We start from the raw sequence: 20,491 nt of genomic DNA, 5'->3' as shown, positions 1-20,491 counted from the left end.
CAGTGCTGCAGGATATTGCAGTCGGCATCAAACTAAACACACAATGCGTCCTGCACAAGTAATCTCCACGTTTGAACCTATTTGATGTGACAGTTTAAACACTTGAACTCGGGAGTTGGCCTGTCAGGTGGGGGAGGTGGTGTTGGAGGAGGTTGGGTGGTGCCGTGTGTGGGCTGTGCGTGTACTGACCTAAAGGAGGTTTTTTTCCGTGATTAGGAGCCCCGTTCACCTCTGATTGCTCCGGGTCACTGCAGGTGAGTGCAAGTGGTCGGAAGGAGGTAATTTTCCTTCTGGAGCTGGTTACCTGATTGGGTAAGTAGCTAATCTTTGACATTGGCCTGAGTCCTCAAACATATCAAGAGCTGGATACTGATCGGAGAGGCAAGATAAACTGCTAAATTAAAATCAGACAGAGCGATCACAACAGCTTCACGAAATTGAACTTTGTGTGTATTATCATATTTTGGCTGTGGAATGATTGTTCCTAAAGGAAGCTGATTTAATTAGATACTAACTTTTTACTTCCTTTGATCGGTTTTCTGTCATTGCCAATGGGGAAAATAAACTTCTCTCACACAGATCCACGTCCTTGTCATATATCCAACAAACAAATAACGTGCTGCTCACAGAAATTCTCGTCTGGGAGGTTGAGAGGTCAAATTCCCTTATGCTGTATGAAAGGAGGTTAGAGGTAAGGCGTAGCAAGGGGTACTTCAACGATTCAGTGAGAAACAGATTGACAAAAGAAAGATAAAAATCAAGGCAGCAGAAGTGGGGAGATATCCTGACTTTTAGCTCTGAACTCCTCACCCCTAACACAAGCTTTATGTTATACATTTGAAGCCAAAACTGAGTTAACCCTGATCATATCGCGATGGTTATTTTCTGAGAATTTAGAAAGCTCCACCAGATAGAGGACATTATACAACTGTTTTCACAGGCTGAGTAGAACTCTTCATGACAAGTAAACGTATTGTGTGAAATCGGTGGATTGCCCCTTTAAAGCTTTCAGAATGAAAAACATGAGCTTGAGACAAAGATGGTAAGTAGAAACTGAATATTAAAAAAAACTTCTGTCAGACTAGCTGGCGAACATAGTGAAGCATTTAGCTGATAAATAGGCAGATATTTCCCTCAGAAGTCATTAGAGACCAAACACTGAACTAAATGACAATAAATATTAGACAAACATGCATCAGGTGGACAGGAACACAACTCCAAATGAATGATAATGTTGCTCTGTAATGGCTTAATGTGTAAATAAGCAATTGTTTGCTAAAAGAAATTGCCAGATCAACTTAAAAGGTGATGATATGCCATGTGTAGTTGTTTCAAGTGGCCAAAAAATGTGTTACTGTAGGTTTAAAAAAATATATGTATGTCACTCTATATTGTGCCTTCGTTGATATAGCTGACTTTAGACTGCAATGATGGGTTGATTGGGCTCAATTTTCTAATGCCTTGTTGACACTGCTCGACTTTAGCCCTGATTTTCCACGCGACAACAGTCTTTGGAGTTCCTGACAAAAAAAACAAATCAGAAGCAAATCTACGTTGGCTTGTCGCTCGCTGATGATGCACCGCAGACACATTCCAGATATCTAGCAGGCTGAATATCGGGACCTGTTGGGGAGTCTGTCAGGCAGCTCCAGCCAATGAGAGCGCAAGACATAGGTTGAGGGGAAATCTGGAGGATGGGGACGCCTGTAAAAAATAGGAATATTACTCTATGTGTTGCATTTGCAAAATGGACCGAGGTTGTTGTTGCACCACAGTTGCTGTACGTTTGCATAAAATGTGACTGATCTGCATAGGGTTAATAGTAATGACGTGTGGAAACAGGCAGTTATGTAAAAACATGCCGACTGCAACATCAAATAGCATCGCTGCGCCAGTGTCACTCAACCAGTGTGTGTTTTTCCGTGACAAAATTAAGTTTGGAGACCTTCGGGGATTCCTCCTGTGAAAGATCTTAATGTGTGTGTGATCCCCTGTCTCACCAGTCAGTCATGTAGTGTGAACAACTTAAAAGACTCACAACTACAAGACAGCAAGTTGTGTAGTGTGAGCAGTATGGCAATCTGACGACTATTAAAGTTGTGAAGTGGAAAACTTGGCTTGAAGAAAGAAACTGTCAAACTAAGCAGTATATCGACTCAAGTTTAGTTTGCTCTATTCTTAATAACTGATTCCAGAAAAATATTATTTGGAATGAACGGTTTATTGACTATTACTTTTTACCCTTTCAGTTGAAAGAAAACAAAAACACAAATTGCACTTATCAAACTCTATTAAAATTAGCAAATCACTTAATTGCCTGAAAACTTAATATGCAAAACTGAAATGGGTTACAAGATAATACCACAAACACCTAAAAATCCTCTCGGGTTTATTAGGCAAAATCTATTTTTCTCTCCATTTTACCACTTTTTCCTTGCAGCAAAATCAGCTCAAATACTTCACCAGACTTTAAACCCCACATTGGACTCACACACACTCACACACACATAGTCACTTACTCGAGTTACCTACTAGTAGCACAAGCTAGCTTAAAGAAACTGCTGCTAGCCGATGCTACAGTACACTTAATTAGCAGCCTGTAGCTGCTGAGCAGTTAGCATCTTTACTCCCGCTAGCTTATCGGCTAACTGCTACGCACAGAATTCAGGCTTGTGCAAACACAAAACTAAACACTAACATTGAGGCTAATTAAACGAGATTAAATAGAGAAAAAATGTGTGTTGGTGTCTACCTACTGCTACTATTTTAAATTTGCTTTATCTTTCTTTTACACTGCTTCTCAGTTTTCTTTCTTCTTGTCTCTCGTGTTTTTTCTTTCTCCCGCACTCTTCCTGAACTCTGACCAATCCCCACAGGTGGCACTGACTGATACCAACAGTAACCAATCTAACAAAACAGCTGAAACTAAAGGCACAATATGTGTGTTTTTTTTATTTAGTTCACTCCAAAGCCTTCAATATTGTTCAGAATTGAACTATTTTAACTAATTCAACTATTTACTTTGTTTGTGACGACATCTTCGGAATCTTTCAATTAACCATTCTCTCTTTCTTTATTACTAATTCTAGTTTAAAGCCAAACTGAATTATTTCCATCCAACTTCATCGCTTAGATAAGCCTCTGAAGGCACAGGGCTGTATTTCTGGGGTTCCAGTGAAGCCGGCAGATATCCGAGCCAAGACTTCCTTTTCCGTGGGCTGCTCATTGTTTACGGTCCGATTAGCAACTTGAGGTGCATGACTGGAGTTGGTGAACAGACTGTTTACCTGCATTCAACCAAAGCCTCAGACTACAAACAGAAACCAGAATTCTTCCGATGCCAAAATCTTGTCCTGTTGACTGTGATTCTATATGGATACAAAAGTTGTTTATAGGGATTAGCAACTAGCGTCTTTTAACCTCTTACTTTTACACCGGGGCTACATTTCCAAATTCAGTTTCATCACAAACCAATATCAGTGTGGGTTCTGGATAATCTCAAGACATCTGTGTTTCTGGATGTTGTCTCTTTTGGTGTGGTAAAACAAGACGCAATAGAGGATACACTTAATTTCACAGTGCTCACTGGCCACTTGAGGGGTTTGTTCTTTCACCCAGCAGAGGAAAAACATCAGCGTCTTTCTTCCCTCCGTTAGTGGAATTGATCAGCTGCTTCCTGGCTGTAAATAAAGAGGCATACTGTAATCCACTTGATAAATATCAAGCAGAATACGGCAATCAGCTGAAAGCAATTTGCGTGTCTGTGCTCAAGCCAGCGGCTCGTGATTTTCTCTCCTGTCATCTATCATAGACCACACGCTTGGGCCAAAATACACAATACCCCCAAATTGCTGTCATATGGAGTGCAAGCCCTGAAAAAAAGCCCTTCATTTTTCTTTGTCTGTACTCCAAATAAACTTGTATTTGTTAAATATCTGGAGGGGTTTTTTTTCTCTCTCCAATACAACTTTTCAGAGAAAGGGATGGTGTAATGTGCCATTTCCTTTGTTTGTTGAAAGCTTGGCTGCAGGACTGTAATCTAGATGGGTTTGATCTCAGAGTAGATGCAGCCTGTTGAATGTTGGACGCTACAAACGTCAAACTGATTCTGCAACAAGCTCCCTATAGGCAAACATTCATTGGCTGTCTGAGTTTTCTGCTATTATTCATGTGCTTCTTCACGTCCTCAGCAGTTACTCCCTCTGAAAAATCGTACATTTTCATGCACACATCACCAAGAAGGATTTAAACAAACAATTGGTGGACACATCTAACCGAAGCACCTTTCAGCAGTGATTCCCAACATTTTTTGTCTGACAAACCCCAAAAGGCCTTTCAGATGAGCTCATATAGCCCATCATCTGTATCCTTCCATCGTCCTACAAACACATGAATTATCAACCGGGTGTTTTTTAACACTAATAAACAAAAGTGGTTATTGTCACAACATTGTTTTCATACAATTGAATTGTCTGTTTGTTGCCTCGGTCATGTTCGCAGGCTACTATTACCACTTTAGTTTCAACATTTATCCATCACTTCAAGCTATTCGAGTGTTTATTCTTCAACTATTTAAATGGTTTGTTCCTCACTTTTAACTACTTCAAATAACTAATTCAGAGTGTATCAATGGGTATTTGGCTAACTATTACAATGATTTTGATTGTTTATTCATTAGTTTTAGCTAAGTATTTTAACTGTTTAGCCATGCTTTTAGCTAATATTTCAACTTCTTATTAATTACTTTTAGGAATTTAAACCATTATCCATTACTTTGGGGTATCACATAGGGAATCGGTTGGGAATACAGGTTTACATAGGAGGTAGTCAAAAACCACAGTTGCAGCAATGAATATTTTCAAGCCCTGTTCTCACACAGCCTGGCCTTGATCCAACTCTTATCTCAAACATCTAACAATATTCACATGGACTTCAGTGGCAGAAGTTCTACGGAAACAAGATAAGACCCCGGTGTTGCGTTTAGGGCTCGCTCCGCCCTTCTCCAAACATTTTCTTTCAGCCAACATGCCAAGCAGAGCATCAGTCATCCCTGTTACGTGGCTTTGTGCCGGTTCTCCGTAACATGTAACCATTGAAAGAAGGAGGTATGAATCATGCACATTGCATTTTGTCTGCACCTCGACCAAAAGAATTACAGAAAGCTGAGAGATGGAGAAAATCATGAACTGCATGCACTCGACCTGAAGAAGAGAAGACATTGTTGTTCATGCTTGACCATGTAATATCATAATCACAAATATATGTATCTACACTATCGATTCAAGGACAATACAGATTAACATTGTTATAGGAGGAAGTAAATGTAAAGCATTGTTGTTGTAAAAGTCATTTTTTCATTTGTTATTTCCCTTTCTCAAATTCATTATCAGCTGCAATTTTGAACATAGCTGTGGAATAAACAATGACGAAACACAAATTATGTTTGATCTACTGTAAAGAATCACATTTCACTGTATCAAATACACGACACAAGCATAAAATAGACTTACAATCGGTTACTGAACTAATAGAATTGACCTTGAGAAAAATCAAGAATCATATTATGATAGGTCACTATAGTCCCAAATCTTACATATCTCAATAAGCAACAAGCTAATTTAAGTTTTGAAGGCAAAAAAAAGATTATTTCTTGAAGCAGTTGAAACTGCTTCAGAAAAAGGAGTCAAACCCCTGTGACAGGAGGAGAAAACTAACTTCTGGCAAATCAAAGCAAAAAAATAATTCCTCCTATTATTTAGTTGTCACATGACGTCTTTTGGCTGCTCAACTCCACAGGATATTCCAAATCAATCCACTGAAAATTACAGCAGTAGCTTCTATTACACTGTTTTACCACCAAGACCTTCAAGATTTTAGGCTTTACCTCTAAGTGAAGGCCAGCATGTTATAACACCATTGTTATTCAGTTATGACAAAAGGGCCACACCTTAATGCTGGTTGTTTACCAACGTTTAGCACAGTAAATAAAGATTTTGCCCTCATTTGAACTACTCTGCACCTCCACAGCAAGCGGACGACACACGTCATACATTGTTGACATACCAGCCATCAAGCTGTCCACTGGGGCCCATTGGAGGAGTCTAATAGCTTTAGCATGCGGTAGAGTTTGTGGCAGCGTGCTGGTCGCTTATTGTTTGTGTGGATCGCAGACAGCTGTGTGTAAAGGAAGGTCAAGGGCTGCAGGACAGAGCAGTCACACACACACACACACACACACACACATCCACAGAGCTCTATGGGATGCAACAGGTTACCCATCCTCACATATTACTATAGTCAGGAGCTTGTTGTGCGTTTCATGTTGCCAGATCGTCAAGGAGGAAATTCTGTAAGGAAGAGGAAGAGGAAACAGTTAAAAAGCCTGTTGCACAATGCATTTTTTTCTAGATAACCTTTACAAAAGGTGCTATTCAAATCTCATCAATGTTTTATTTCTTAAATTAATAAATATATGGGGCTGACTTTCATAACCTCCACTCAAAGTCCACTTATTTCCAGTTTCTGGAGCTTCTGATCACATTGAATGACACCAACATTTACTCAAGTACTGTACCTCAGTACAATTTTGGTATTTTTTAACTACATCTTGGAGGTAAATTTTTACTCATTTGCAGATTCATATTATTATTACAAATTATCATCAGCTATCATTATCATCGAATGAATTTTGACATATAATAGATTAAACTACCAGTTGTATAGTTAAAATGAACCCCTTTTGCCAGCTGCAACATTAAAATGATGAACACATTAATGCAAAACTATAATCCAGTATTCTGGGCCATTCTGTATAATGAATACTTTTACTTTTGGCACTCACATACTGATGTACTTTTACTTGACTAACATTCGGAATGCAGGACTTGTAATTACAGAATAGTTTTACACTGTGGTATTTCTACGTTTACTTAAATAAAAGCATGGAATACTTCCTGTCATTAGATTATTATTGGATTAAAATTGTCTTCATACATCTGGCTGATTCTCAGATTTGATTAAGAACTATTTATATTCCTCCCTGAATACTATTATAAACGTCAACAAATGTTCTTTACGTCACCCTAAACTCTTTTTTAAGAAGTGAATGGTAATTTAAAAACAACCTAATAATCCTAATAATTACCTACCCTGGATTATATACCTCAAAAATCACTGTCTCAAAAAAACTCATTAAACTGGTCAAAAACCTGCACATCATCACTAAAGAGCGACCATAATGCAGGAGAAATAACACTCTTCCCTCCTTCATCGTGACCAGCTCACTTCCAGCTGACCCTGCTCCACCTGGTAATTACAGTTAATGCACAGAGCTGCTCAAGTGTGTCAAACTGACTATACAAAGAGTCTGAGGCAATGTACTTCTGCTGTTTGAGATGCTTTTTAAGTGATCAATAAGAATTACAATGTCATTGATTTCATGGAAACCTTTACTCTAAGTCTATTTATTCTCTCTATAGGTGTGGGGAGTTTAATGACTATTGTGAAATAAATTTAAAGCTGGGGTTTCAGTTTAAAACCTTTAACACAAAAGGAAAATATGTCACCCCTGTTAAATCCCTAAAGTGTCAATTTATCAAGAGGACAGATTGCCTTGTTGTCTTTACTTCACTTCAACACACAACATATACCCTCAACTTGTAGCATGATAACCTATTTGTCAGTCAGTAATTTGTTTACAGGATGTTATTTAATGTGTAATTCCCACATGGACACCAGAATTACAGTTTCATTGGCAAAACATTTAGATAAGAACATAACTTAATACTATGAAAAAAATAGCTATCTCCCCTCCCAGACTCTACAAATAAAATCAGAAGAGCCCAACCCGAAGAATGTGTCTAAAAAAGTGTCCCCTTAAATCATCATATGACCAATAAAATATTAAAGGGACTTAATCTTCAATCTATTAATCACACAATAGACAAAACCTTATCTCCTCTTGTAAGTGCAAAACGTTATTAAAGGGGTGTTGAAATTAAAACTGGTTAAATTTCAAGTTATTGACTCAAACATTCCTCCTCCAATGTTAACTTTTTATGATTAGGTTTGTTTGGTGCAGCAGTAGAGTTTATTCTATAAACGTAATTTCTCTAACTCAGACTGTTGAATCTGTATATTCAGAACAGACAAGGACTGATGATTTTGTCCTTCACACTGAAGTTGCTTAAGTACCAGCCAAGACAAGACAGGCGGAACTATTAAAGACACCAATAACCCTTTGTGCACCTGATTGTTGTTTAAAGACAAAATGAAAGACGCATCCTAAAGGTTCATTACTTGACCTGAATTCAAAATCATCTGAACTGATCAGAACAGACAAGTGGACAAGACAAAGTGCACTTAAAAAAAGAATACATTATTTAAAAAATAAGTTATATATATATGCTGAATAATTAGCTAGCATCATTATCATCTTCAACACCTCTTACCCTCCATCACTCTGCAATCAGCAGTGATACACTGAAGTGATTTCAATGAAGTGACTCTGGCCTCCAATCTGCAACCACCATTTTCGGAAAAAGAAAGAAATCTAAGATAATTAGTGGGTGTTTCCAGACAGATTTTCACTATTATCTTTTTTGTTTTTTTGTTTTCATAAATGCATGGCCTACGTGTGAGCCTATAGAGAAAGGAGGGTACAAACCCGCGGGTCTGCTGGTCCAATGGGCAGCATCACATCCTGTCTGACTGAACTGGGTGTAAACTTTGAGTCGAGGCGGAGAGAGGGAACCACAGCGGAGTCTGAGGCTCACACTGGTGCCACTGGGTTTTTGAATCCCCACAAAGTTAATGAAGTTGGATTATTTTTTTGTGTTGAATACAGAAAAAAAGAGAGGAGAGTTTGTTTAAAGAACGATGTCTCGCGGAATCATTCGGATATTTTGTCTGTGATGTTCTGGGGAAACTTTTATTGGACGATGTTTTCGCTGTTTTTGGGAGGTTTTCCATGTATGAAGTATATGTTTTTCTATTTCCATATAGACCGACAATTCTTATTTTACTGCCTCCAATATTTATACCCTAGCTGGTAATTAACATAATCTTGCATTCCTGTTAATTTCGACAAGATGAAGGACAACACGGACTCCGGATTGCCTCCTAAACGCAGATTTTTTGGCACTTTATGAATGCAGCTGTAATCACCCAGGGGAGCCTCAAGTACTTAAATGGGTCCATCATGACAACGACACAATCAAGCTCCTTTATGCCTCGAGATCAGCTGCAGTTTCTGCACATTGTCTGTTATGAATAGACCGATCTCCAATTGAGCCACTTCACTTTGGAGATTTTTCGATTTTCGATTATACAGCTATTGAAATTAGGATGCGCCGCTTTTTTCCTCTCTCTTAGCTTGGTGGCTCGGTTGCCTTTTCTTGATTGCCAGATGAAATTGACACTCGGGTTGCCACTTAACAAGCGAAGCATTTCAATCCACCGCTAATTGCAGATTTAGTGCCATCCTTTCTTTTCACTGCGTTTTGATTGAATGGGAATACAGACTCCTATTGCGCACAAGAGGAATGATCGATCATATATATAGGTTTTTTCTTCTTCTTCTAATTGCATCAAAATGTCTTTTGTTGCCAGGGTTTAAATGCAGGAGAAACTGTTATTCCTTGTTTTGGACCGGATATAGTGTGGGTTGGGGCAGAGATGCGTAATGCGCAGAGCAAGCTCCATCTTCTCTCCAAATAGGCAGCGTTCAAGACCCGAAAATGGTGAGTCACAAACATCTGGACGAGTTTGCTTTGCAACCTTTTGATTTCTTTGTCTTTCAGTCGGTGTAAGCTTCTTTGATTCCTTCTTCTTCCTGGACTTTTTACATGCGGGGTAACAACCGCAGGACTCTGGGTTTGGCAGAGGTTCCGGTTTAAACCAGGCTCGACTGTAACTTAAGGCTGTACGCGTGTATGAACAGGGATGTCGTGGAGAGTACAGCCACATCAACTCAATTTATCTGCTTTTAATTTGCGGATTAGAGTAAAGAATGCAGCATTTTTAGGCTGAGATAAATATTTGCGTTATAAAATGTAAATGAAACATAACATATTGTCTTATCATAGCACATGTGTGGATATGTAAGTAAGTAAGTAAGTCAATGATCAATGTAGACTATAAATATATATAATAGTCACTGGATAAAAATAAAGCCAGTAGTCTATAATAAAATAAAATAAGAAGTTAAATAGGCTTATTAGCGTTTTTACAAGACAGAATCTTCAGGTCTGACATATTTCACGGACTATTTTTTTCAGTGACTCTATCTTAAAAATCTGCCTAATACAAATCAGCAGGAGACGATGACACGAATCAGCAAGAGACGATGAAACTATTCTTGTCTTTGGTATAAAACCGTATTTTTTTGACGCAGTCTAAGTCGGAGGTGAAGAAGGAGTCCGGTGAGTCCAGCCCGTCGGAGGCCGCCTGCCTCTGCTCTCCGGCGGCCAAGAACCAGTGCGCCAGCTGCGGCATGGAGATCCATGACCGATACCTGCTGAAGGTGAGAAATAAGAGGAAACGTGATCAATATTTACACTCTCAGAAATCATAAAATGTATCGACGAAGCTTCAAGAGATTTAAACTCAAACTGCGTCTCCTAATTTGGTTGGTAGCTTTACTTTTAGTCTGTATTTCTGTATTTACACCTCAGATTAATTTGAACAAAATAGGCGCAAAAATAGGTGCAGAAGGTAAATGTGGTGATGGTTTTGCTCTGGCATTACAATGCATTTTTTTTTAGTTCCTTCGGTTTTTAGAAAAAATAAATCACTAAATAAACACATCAAACGAGTTAGTTGAGTTAACTAGAAATAAGATGTATGCCATCGACGAGAGGCTCAATGCACTAGTTATCGCTCACACACACTCAGACGTGCATTAGTCCGTAAGTGATTGCGTTTCATTTTTAATCTCCACAGGTCAACAACCTGAACTGGCACTTGGGATGTTTGGAGTGTTCAGTCTGCAGAGCGTCTCTGCGGCAACACAACAGCTGCTACGTTAAAAACAAAGAAATCTACTGCAAACTGGATTATTTCAGGTATAAAAATCTGCTTTGTTCTGATTTATTATTTCTAAAACGCGAGCATATTCTTAAAAGTTACTGTCTGACCAGGCCTTTATTCTTAGATCATCAGGGATTTTATCTATGAAGCTTAAATATGTCAAATTTATAAAATTATAGATTATTAAAAATGATTAACATCTTTTGAATGGAGTTCAATTCAAATGTGTCGATTAACACAATTGAACTGAGGTTATTGAAACGTGTATTTTTAATGTAAATATCAAATTAAATATATATTTACAGTTCATTTTTTTTTCCTCGGTCGCTTTGTTTCGACACACCGATGTAGTTTATCCTGATAAATAAACTGCAACTTGCCAGTGCATACAGTACTACTGTATATGGTTCATCACTGTAGTTATGAGGCAAATTAATTTCACTGCAGATGTTTTTAATAAATAAATAAAATAACGAATAGGCCTACTGGTCTATACTCTATGGCCAAAAAATAGACAAATTAAAAATAATACCGGAGCGTTTTCTACCTAAATATTCCTGTTTCCACGAGGTTTAACTGCGACTTAAAAAAATCTCCTATTGAATCACCAAATTCATGTGAACGATCACTAAGGGACAAATGCTTTTGATACAATACTCGAAGAGCATCCTTCCTGTTGTTTTTCACGTTAATAAAAAGCCATGCAGACAAATCAAACATGCATAAAAATAACATAATTAACTATTTCTGGAAACCATATGCAGGATGATTTTTCAATGCTTCTCAATCCTGATAAAAGTGAACGTTTTTTATAAGATATTTCAGACTCTATCTAAAAACCATTTAAGAGCTAATTTATAAAACACTTCACCTGAATGGAAGAATAATGAATTTCTAGTGACAGGTGAGATAAATCAACCTGGCAACCCACCCAACGTCACAGACAACGTGCTGTCTGACACGCCCACCACGGAAAAAGAACAATGATTCATTATTGGACATCAATTAGTTTATTTTTCTGTGTATTTTACAGCAAATTGATCTTTGCACCCCAATATATATTTTTGGATTCAAGTATAGGATTTGGCTCCTCATTGAACAATATGTTCTGCATAATGGCCATGATGGGCTTTTGGTCTACAAGAATATATACTGTATATATACTAACACAACCAAGTTTTTGAAACCAACTGACTGTAAAAGGACAGATGAATGCACACTAGGTGAATTACCAACCAGGCAAAGTGGACTACTCCACTAAACCTCCCACTGCATGCCAATTAGTTTTGGTAATTTGATTGAATGACAATTGGTTTGAAAATTTGCACCACTGATGTCCAATATTAACTGCAATATTTGCGGATTTGACCAAGCTTCGTAGTTGAGGAGTTGGGAACGTGTTGCAACATGTTTGTAATATTGTGCTCACATGGTGCTTGATAAAGTTGTCTTTAATCACACTATCACAGACTCACTGACACATAGAAACCTCATTGGAAATACAGACGCTCCATTAGCATGGACGGATTAAAAGACAATGAGCTTTTGGACACAGACTTTAAAAAGCCCCCTCACCACCACCACCCTTATAGAAGCAAGACACCCAGACTCAGAGACGCAGAGATGCTGTTGGTTGAAAAGCTGCAGCTGAACTTCAGTATTTAGTTCACTCTGGAGAGGAAGAGAGGTGGTCTGACTCTTGTCCACAGTTCCCTGCCACAACAGATCAACAATAACACTCCTCTGCAGAGATATCATACAAAATATACAGCAAACTATAAATATAATGGGATGGATGATACAATTTCTGATGTTCTGCCTCAAATTGCTTTATTAGTTTTACGATTTAAATGTAATGTAACTGTAGCCTCAGTGTGCTGTGTAGCTGCAATATGAAGGTAAAAATAAACAAATATTGAATAGGGTTTGGTTGGCAGATACTCCATATTAAACGATCTGAACATCTGTTCTTGAGGTCTGCAACCTACAGCCGACCTTCACCTGCCCGTTTCCTTCTCCTTCCTCACAGTAGGTTCGGCACTAAGTGCGGCCAGTGTGGCCGGCAGGTGTACGCCAGCGACTGGGTGCGGCGGGCTCGGGGCAGCGTGTACCACCTGGCCTGTTTCGCCTGTTTCTCCTGCAAGAGGCAGCTGTCCACCGGGGAGGAGTTCGGCCTGGTGGAGGGCAGGGTGCTCTGCCGCAGCCACTACGACATCATGCTGGACAACCTCCGCCGAGCTGCAGAAAACGGTAGAGACGACATCAAACGTGCATCTCTAATGATCCAGATTGGATTACCAACAAAAATATGCAAGAGTCAACAAATGGAACAAAATATTCTGGCAAGTCTTGATCTCTTAGGTTTCCAAATCTCCCTTTAAGTTTCCTCTCAAGGAGCTTTTTCCACTCTGGATGACAACGTCCAGCTCTTTGTTGCAGTCACGTAACTATTATTAAGTGAAATATTAAAATACTAGAACCTTTTCAAATGCAATTCTCTAAATTTCTTATTTTCAACATGAAATACCATTTGATTTGATGTTAACTTCTCTAACTAAAGATACATATCTGGGAGTCTGAACAGTGGTTGTTAAATTATGAACCTGCTACATCTGTAAGGTTACCTGGACGTTTTGAGGAGTTCTAACAAAATCACACATCAAATACAATAAGAGGAAGAAAGCGTTATTTCACCATCAGCTCACCATGTGACAGCTAAAAAGCAAAAGTTGTGTTCTATATGGATCCTAAAATTCATAATAACCTTACTGGTCACGTGGACTAGACTCTGTATACATACTTTGGACTGTGCGGTTGTTGGCAAGAAAACATCTTAATTGCGTTACATGGGTTGTTTGGACAAATGTTGTTTTGTGTAACTTCACAATATGCTGACTCAAATGTAATTATGGGGAGAAGGAACAGAACTGTTGAGATTGTGCTCTCTTAAAGGGACAGGACTCACTCTGGAGGGAGCGCTGCCCTCTGATCAGGACTGCCAACCAAAACCAGCCAAGAGGGCGCGGACATCGTTCACTGCAGAGCAACTGCAGGTGTGTGTGTGTTATTGCAGTCAGTGTAGTATTACATGTGTGTATGTATGTGTATGTATGTGTATATATATATATATATATATATATATATATATATATGTTTGTGTGTGGATTCATGACTGTGTGTCCTCGCAGGTGATGCAGTCTCAGTTCGCTCAGGACAACAACCCTGACGCTCAGACTCTACAGAAACTGGCAGAAATGACGGGACTGAGCAGACGAGTCATACAGGTAGGAAATAATAAAACATAAGATTAAAAAACACTAACGCACCAATTTTTTAAGTAGTTAAAACCTTGGAGTTGAAATACTTTTAAAGGTTTGTGAGATATTTAGTGGAATGAGACAAATAATAACAGATGTTCACATCTTTTTAGACAAATAATCCCCTAAATCCAGAAAATGTCCCCCCAGAGTTCAGAAATGTTCTCGCTTGTAGCTCCTTAAAATGAAGCATTGTCTACCTGGGACCAGGTTTTCCTTCTGAAATTGACAGATTTTAAGGAGTTTTGGAGACCAGACGAGGTAAAGTTTCTGGTATTTCAAAAGAAAAGAGCAAATTCTGAGAAAGTTTTCATTTTCTTTCCATTTTTATCCCAATTGAATGAACCTGTGACTCCTCAGATGTGTGTGGGAACTCATTTAGACCACTTTAAATACATAAACTCTCTGATGACACCCAGACCAATTAAATGCTTTGAGAAAAACAATCAGAGTAGTTTCATTGTAGGTTTCACTCTAACACCATTAATCTGATGGCTAAAATCCTCCCACACCACACTGGAATGACAAACAACTGAGGTCTGGTGAGAGGAACGACACTCAAACCCTCATTGCCACAGTGTTGTTGTTGAGTATATCCCTCCCTGATTGCTGCATGTTTACTATCTGAACTATTTCACCAGGTCTGGTTTCAGAACTGCCGAGCTCGACACAAAAAGCAGCCGCCTCTGAGCGGCTTCTCTCAGAGCGGCTTCTCTCAGAGCGGCTTCTCTCAGAGCGCTCCGATGTCCAGGATGCCTCCGTCGCTGCCAGACGATATCCACTATTCACCGTTCAGCAGCCCGGACCGACCACATCTGCTGGCCCTGCACGGATACCTGGACAGTGAGTTTAAGGGTCTTTAAGTCAGTGCCACTTTGTTAGGGACGTTAGCCAATTAACACACACAACAATTATACATTTGTTAAATAGCAATCACTATAATTAGCTAATCAGTAACGTAGCACATTTACTTTTTTTGAGGTGCTTGTACTTGTGTATCTCTATTTCCTGCTACTTTTAACTTCTACTACATTACATTTCAGATGGAAATATTGTACTTTACTTCATTTATCTGACAGCTATCGTTACTAGCTATTTTACAGGTCAAGACTTAACATGAAAACATCAGTTCAGAAAATATGATGCACTGTTACACATACTGTAGATGTTCCCAACTGTATCTATAATAGATCAAATCAGCGAAATCTCCACCAACTATGAAAGTAAAATGCTACTTACACATTAAGGCATCAGTGATAATAATCCAATGATATAATATGGAGTAGTACAACAATGAGAGAGCTCGAGTAGGGAGATACAGGGTGAAATAGGTTGTGATTATATGGCTAGTTTGCAATAAAGAACAATCATTAGAATAAGGGTATGAATAAGTATTAGAAAAATACATGTTAAAGGACCAAAATTCAAAAATAAAAAATGATAAATATTTGCAAAACAAGTATTAAAGCCGTATTTTTGTCTAACATCCCACACAGTGATTTGGGGCTATAACATTCAAATGACTTGAAAGTATTACAAAGGACATTATGCTAAAGTGTTGAAGGCCTAAGTTTGAAACACTGCATTGTAGTTTCACAAATACGCATTCTGAATGTATCCTGAAGTCTCTGTGGCTTCACTCAACATTTAGGAGTTTGTTGTTTTTTCCGTCGTCAGCAGAATTTTCTTGAACTAAATTACATTACCATGCTCACGTTGTTCCATAAACTCACGCGGTCTCTCTTTTCTTCATGCAGCTCATCCCTTCTCCGTCCTCGCCGCCCCGGGCCACTTGACCCATCCCTCCATCTCTTTACCACAGCTTCCTATCAGCCGCTGACCTCCTGCGTCGTCACCGTTCTGCTGTTGTGAGAAAAAAAAGAATCCTTTTGGGACGTACTGTCAGTAATCTGCTCTGTTTGGGAGCCTAACCCCTCGGGGCATGCAGGACCTCGGCGATCTGTTTTCAATCAGTTGGATTCTTCTTTGCTGTGAGACAGTCTTTGAAAAGACAGCAGACTGTGGAGAAATGACTCACCTTCACGCCAACATGGGAGATAAGAAGACCACTTACATTTCATTTTTCCTCTTCTTGATGGGACTCAAAACATTGCATCAGGTCAGGATTGTTTTCCTTTTGTTTTCCCACTCGACGTATTTTAATGATTTTGCTGCAGCATGAAAACAGGGAGTGTTGTAGCAGTATTACAGTAAAACCTCAGCATTTGTTTTTTGTATTGGTGATGAGCACGTTTGCAGCTTTACTGTTTGTTGTTGTATTGTTGTCAGAAAACTCCTTATTTATTCAGAACAAAACTTCACTTTTGAAAAAAAAAAAAGCACTTTTAAATGTGTCTTGAAATGAAATAATTTAGTGATTGTACATTGTAAATACTGCTACAGTTTAATAAAAATGTATCAGAGCCGTTATGAAAATGTTAGTGTAAATAATTGAGGATCAGGATTTAATTTACTCGTGCAGAGAGAGCAAGAGGGAGAGTGTTGTTACGTGTGTCTGTGTGTGTGTGTGTGTGTGTGTGTGAGAGGCTAAAAATGTCAGGAGAAATGAACGTTTTCTAAGACATAAATGTGAATGCATCTCCACATTACATTAGGACACTATTTTCACACTAAGTGCCACAAAAATCAAAAGGTCGGCTGTCAGAGGCCCAAGAACTTGCAGTAACCTATTATTGAGCACAATGTCCTGCACTTCATCTCCAATTTACATGCTGTACGTAACAGGAAATGTGATCAATCCTACTGTGAAAGCGTGGCCATTGATCTGGCAGCTTGTTGGCTTTTACGAGGCCTTTTAACACAGATTATCTACAGTTGTTACATTGATTGACAGCACTTAAGGAGCTGCAATGTTAAGAATGAATGGAATACTTTGAGTTAAAGGATATCATTAGATCTAGATTTTCCAAACTGGATCAATGTGCCCCCTTTTTTTTTTAACCACTAAAGTAAATTCAGGGTATGCCACGCCCATGCACTTCTAGCTTCACAATCCTGAGAACAAGCAGCAGCCCAGCATTGATACAAGATATCTGATGCTGGATGAGACATTGCTATTTGAAAGATCTATTGAACAGATTGAAAATCTGTTGCTTTTGTCTCTGCCAGTATACATGTATATGTTTTATACATAAACACATAACTTACACAACGGGATCCATTACATTTGTTTTCTTTAAACAATAGCTTAACATTTTGAAAAATATGCTTATATGCTTTGCTTCCAAAGCGTTAGATAAGACTGAAAGTCTATCGGCCAGTTAGCTTAGCTTAGCAAAAACTGGAAACGGGGGAACAACTAGCCTGGCTCTGTCCAAATATGCAATGAATAAATCTGCACACCAGCGACTCTAAAGCTAAAAAATGACACGGTATATTTTGTTTGTGTCAACTGCTCCCAGCCAAGAAATAGTGCTGCATCCACAGTGATTGTTGCACCATAAAAATAGTGAATTGTCTTTTTTACTTACAGAGTGGAGGCTAGCTGTTTCCCACACATTTCTAGTCTTTATGCTAAGCTAAGCTAACAAGCTTCATGCACCACCTTCAAATTTATATATGTCTGCCTAACAGATTTTATACGGTGTATCTGCAATAAGGTAAAATGGGCTATTTCATCAGCTGGAAATAACTAATCAATCAATCGGATAATTACCGAGCTATCTAAAGGTCACATTGGAAATTCTGTAGCAATATTTTCTGTTACCTTGCAATAAGCCTACATTTTTTTTCAAAAGTAAACCCTATATACTGCACTGTTTATCTTAAACGGTGTCATTAATTGCGCTTGGCTCCAGAGGCTGCTAATTGCGGATAGCCTCACGCTCACAATCTCAAGTGCTACGAGTGTGGGCAACAATGTACATGCACAAAGCTGATCGCCAAGGTTGTGTCGAGATGGTAACCTTCGATTTGCGAAACTCTCGCGAGATGGCTGAGGTGAGGCATTGACCTCAACCGATTATTTAGGATAGGTCGACAGGCAGCAAGTCTCCTGAGATTTGTTTTGCATATCTAGGGTGACCATCTAGACACGACTGATTGCCAGTTGCCCCGCTGCAATTTGATTGGCTGTTCGCCAAGTGCTGTGGACCTCATTTGCATGCAGTTGGCAGAGGTTAGTATTTATTTTAAAGACAGAAAAGGTATAAGATTGTGGCCATCTTTAATTGCTATGATTATGGCTATCATATATTTGATTATAATGGGTGTAACATTAACTACATACAGGGTTGTATGTGTGCAGTGAATTTACCTGGTTATGCTGGTTAAGCGTTTTGTTGAAACTTTAGTACTGTATTCTTGAACTCCCTACATAAAAAACCTATTATTTTAAAGGATTTAGTGGGGAAATACCCTGATTGTTTAGGCTGCTGGTTATTTTTTTTTTTACGTTTGATTAGTAGTGAACACATTTTCTCTGAGGAATTAAAACAGGTGAACACACATCTAATTTGAGTAAAAATACAGAAAGAGCTCGATGACATCTGCATAATACAGTTTCAAGTAACGGCCGTGTTTCTTGTGTTGCTTGTGGAGGAACAGGACTACAGCAGATAAAAACATACACACAATGGTTCCCTTATACCACTCAGAGATTTAATTAAAGATCCCCAAACGTTGACTAGACCAGGTGTATGCGAGTGTGTGTCTGCATCCTTTTTAGGTACATGATGTATGCGTGTCTTTGTGTGGGAGTGTACGGTAAGAGCATGAGGAAGAAGAGCACAACTTGTAACATAAAAGACGGAATGTCTTGGAATACTCATATTCTTTCCTAAACTTAACCTAAAAACCAAACTTTCCCCTCCCCGCATCACTTCTAATCAATTCAATCCAGGAGGAAACCTGTTCAGGAAAATGATGCTCCTCCTTGTGAAATCTTAGAACAAAAAGCCGTCAATATGCTTAGCAGAGAGATGATTATCAGGCTGACACAGTTTGGGCCACCTGCCAGCACTACACTGTAAAAACGCACATTTCTTCCCCATTAAAGTCCCTGTCAGATACGAGAGCTCGAGGCAGCGTTTAGGCATGTCTTCTCTGCATGCACAAGCATCCCTGAGCATTTAAGCCGCCCCGTTTTTGTCATCATGTCATGCGTCCGCTTCGGTGATTGGCAGCTTCAAGTGGTTACAGATGAAAGCGGGCCCCCCATGCTAATGAATAGGCCCCTGATTGCAGAGCTGCTCGCTCTCTGAATTACAGCGTCGCCCACCTAATGAGCAGATACACTGCAGTGCCCCTCGTCTCTGCGTATTCACATTTCTCTCCTTCATACTGATGAGCTCTCCCCTGCACAACAGTCAACAAAACCTCTGTGGAAGACTGCAACGTGAGCCATCTTCATCAGAACCCTCCTCAAGTTTATTTCAGACGCTGCCATATGCTTCTTGTTCTCCCCCCCCCCCCCCCCCCGCCCGCTTCTCTTGAGGATAGTATTCGACATTGCTGATGATGGCATGCAATGTAGCTGAATGGCTGATGAGCATGATAAAGTCTCAGTTTCAACTCTTAAATAAAAGAATATGGATACTACATTTTCAGAATAACTCATGAGATTAATAAAGATATATAACTGTACCACCAAACTGACAATGTAGGGGTGAATCTAAGCACAAAAAGGCTTTCTTTGTGTACTGTATGACTTTGTCAGGAGTAAAATAATCAACAGGAAACACAAGTTATCAGATATATCAATGCAGGCTATACACACTTTACGTTTCATTATCTCCTGATAAAATAAGCACTTTAGGAAATGTACATAAATATTGGAGCGGGGCTGAGTCTTATTTCTCACTTTGTTAAAAACCAAGGCCCTTCCATAGGGGTGTACTTATTGTATTTAAACCCTGGCCACTTGACATCGTCATCACAACATGAAAGCTACAGCTGATAGAATCTACCAGCAATATGCAGCCAACAAATCAATGGGGCTAGAAATGAGAGTACCGTGTATGTCCACCTCTGTCTGAATCAAGGACCCATTGTTTCAAATATTACAATACATCTTAAAGGATAAACTCAAGACATGCAGGGCAATGTTTTGTTTTAATTCTGGTTTGTTCTCAACAAAATAAGTGTGGCATCCACCTTCAAAACGCATAGTTTTGTTGTTTTCCTCA

At 39.0% G+C, this 20,491-nt stretch overlaps 1 protein-coding gene across 1 annotated transcript; it reads left to right on the top strand.

The window, feature by feature from the left end:
• Window positions 1-9,942: 9,942 nt before the first annotated feature.
• On the top strand, window positions 9,943-16,185 carry lhx6b (LIM homeobox 6b). The gene is made up of 8 exons (XM_076105013.1): window positions 9,943-9,954; window positions 10,394-10,522; window positions 10,942-11,063; window positions 13,058-13,278; window positions 13,981-14,081; window positions 14,217-14,312; window positions 14,987-15,188; window positions 16,103-16,185. Exons 1-8 carry the CDS (start codon window positions 9,943-9,945, stop codon window positions 16,183-16,185), a joined length of 966 nt encoding a protein of 321 aa, XP_075961128.1.
• The last annotated feature ends 4,306 nt before the right edge of the window (window positions 16,186-20,491 follow it).

This window comes from Anarhichas minor, unplaced genomic scaffold (assembly GCF_050575085.1).
Source record: "Anarhichas minor isolate MPS153535 unplaced genomic scaffold, ASM5057508v1 ptg000030l, whole genome shotgun sequence".
Classification (NCBI taxonomy): Eukaryota; Metazoa; Chordata; class Actinopteri; order Perciformes; family Anarhichadidae; genus Anarhichas; species Anarhichas minor.
This window is presented reverse-complemented; position numbering and strand designations above follow the sequence as displayed.

Excerpts from the sequence above, each read along its gene's own strand:
- lhx6b (XM_076105013.1), top strand. Across the intron at positions 10,523-10,941 it reads ATGACCGATACCTGCTGAAG|GTCAACAACCTGAACTGGCA; the intron begins GTGAGAAATAAG and ends TAATCTCCACAG. Across the intron at positions 14,082-14,216 it reads TCACTGCAGAGCAACTGCAG|GTGATGCAGTCTCAGTTCGC; the intron begins GTGTGTGTGTGT and ends GTGTCCTCGCAG.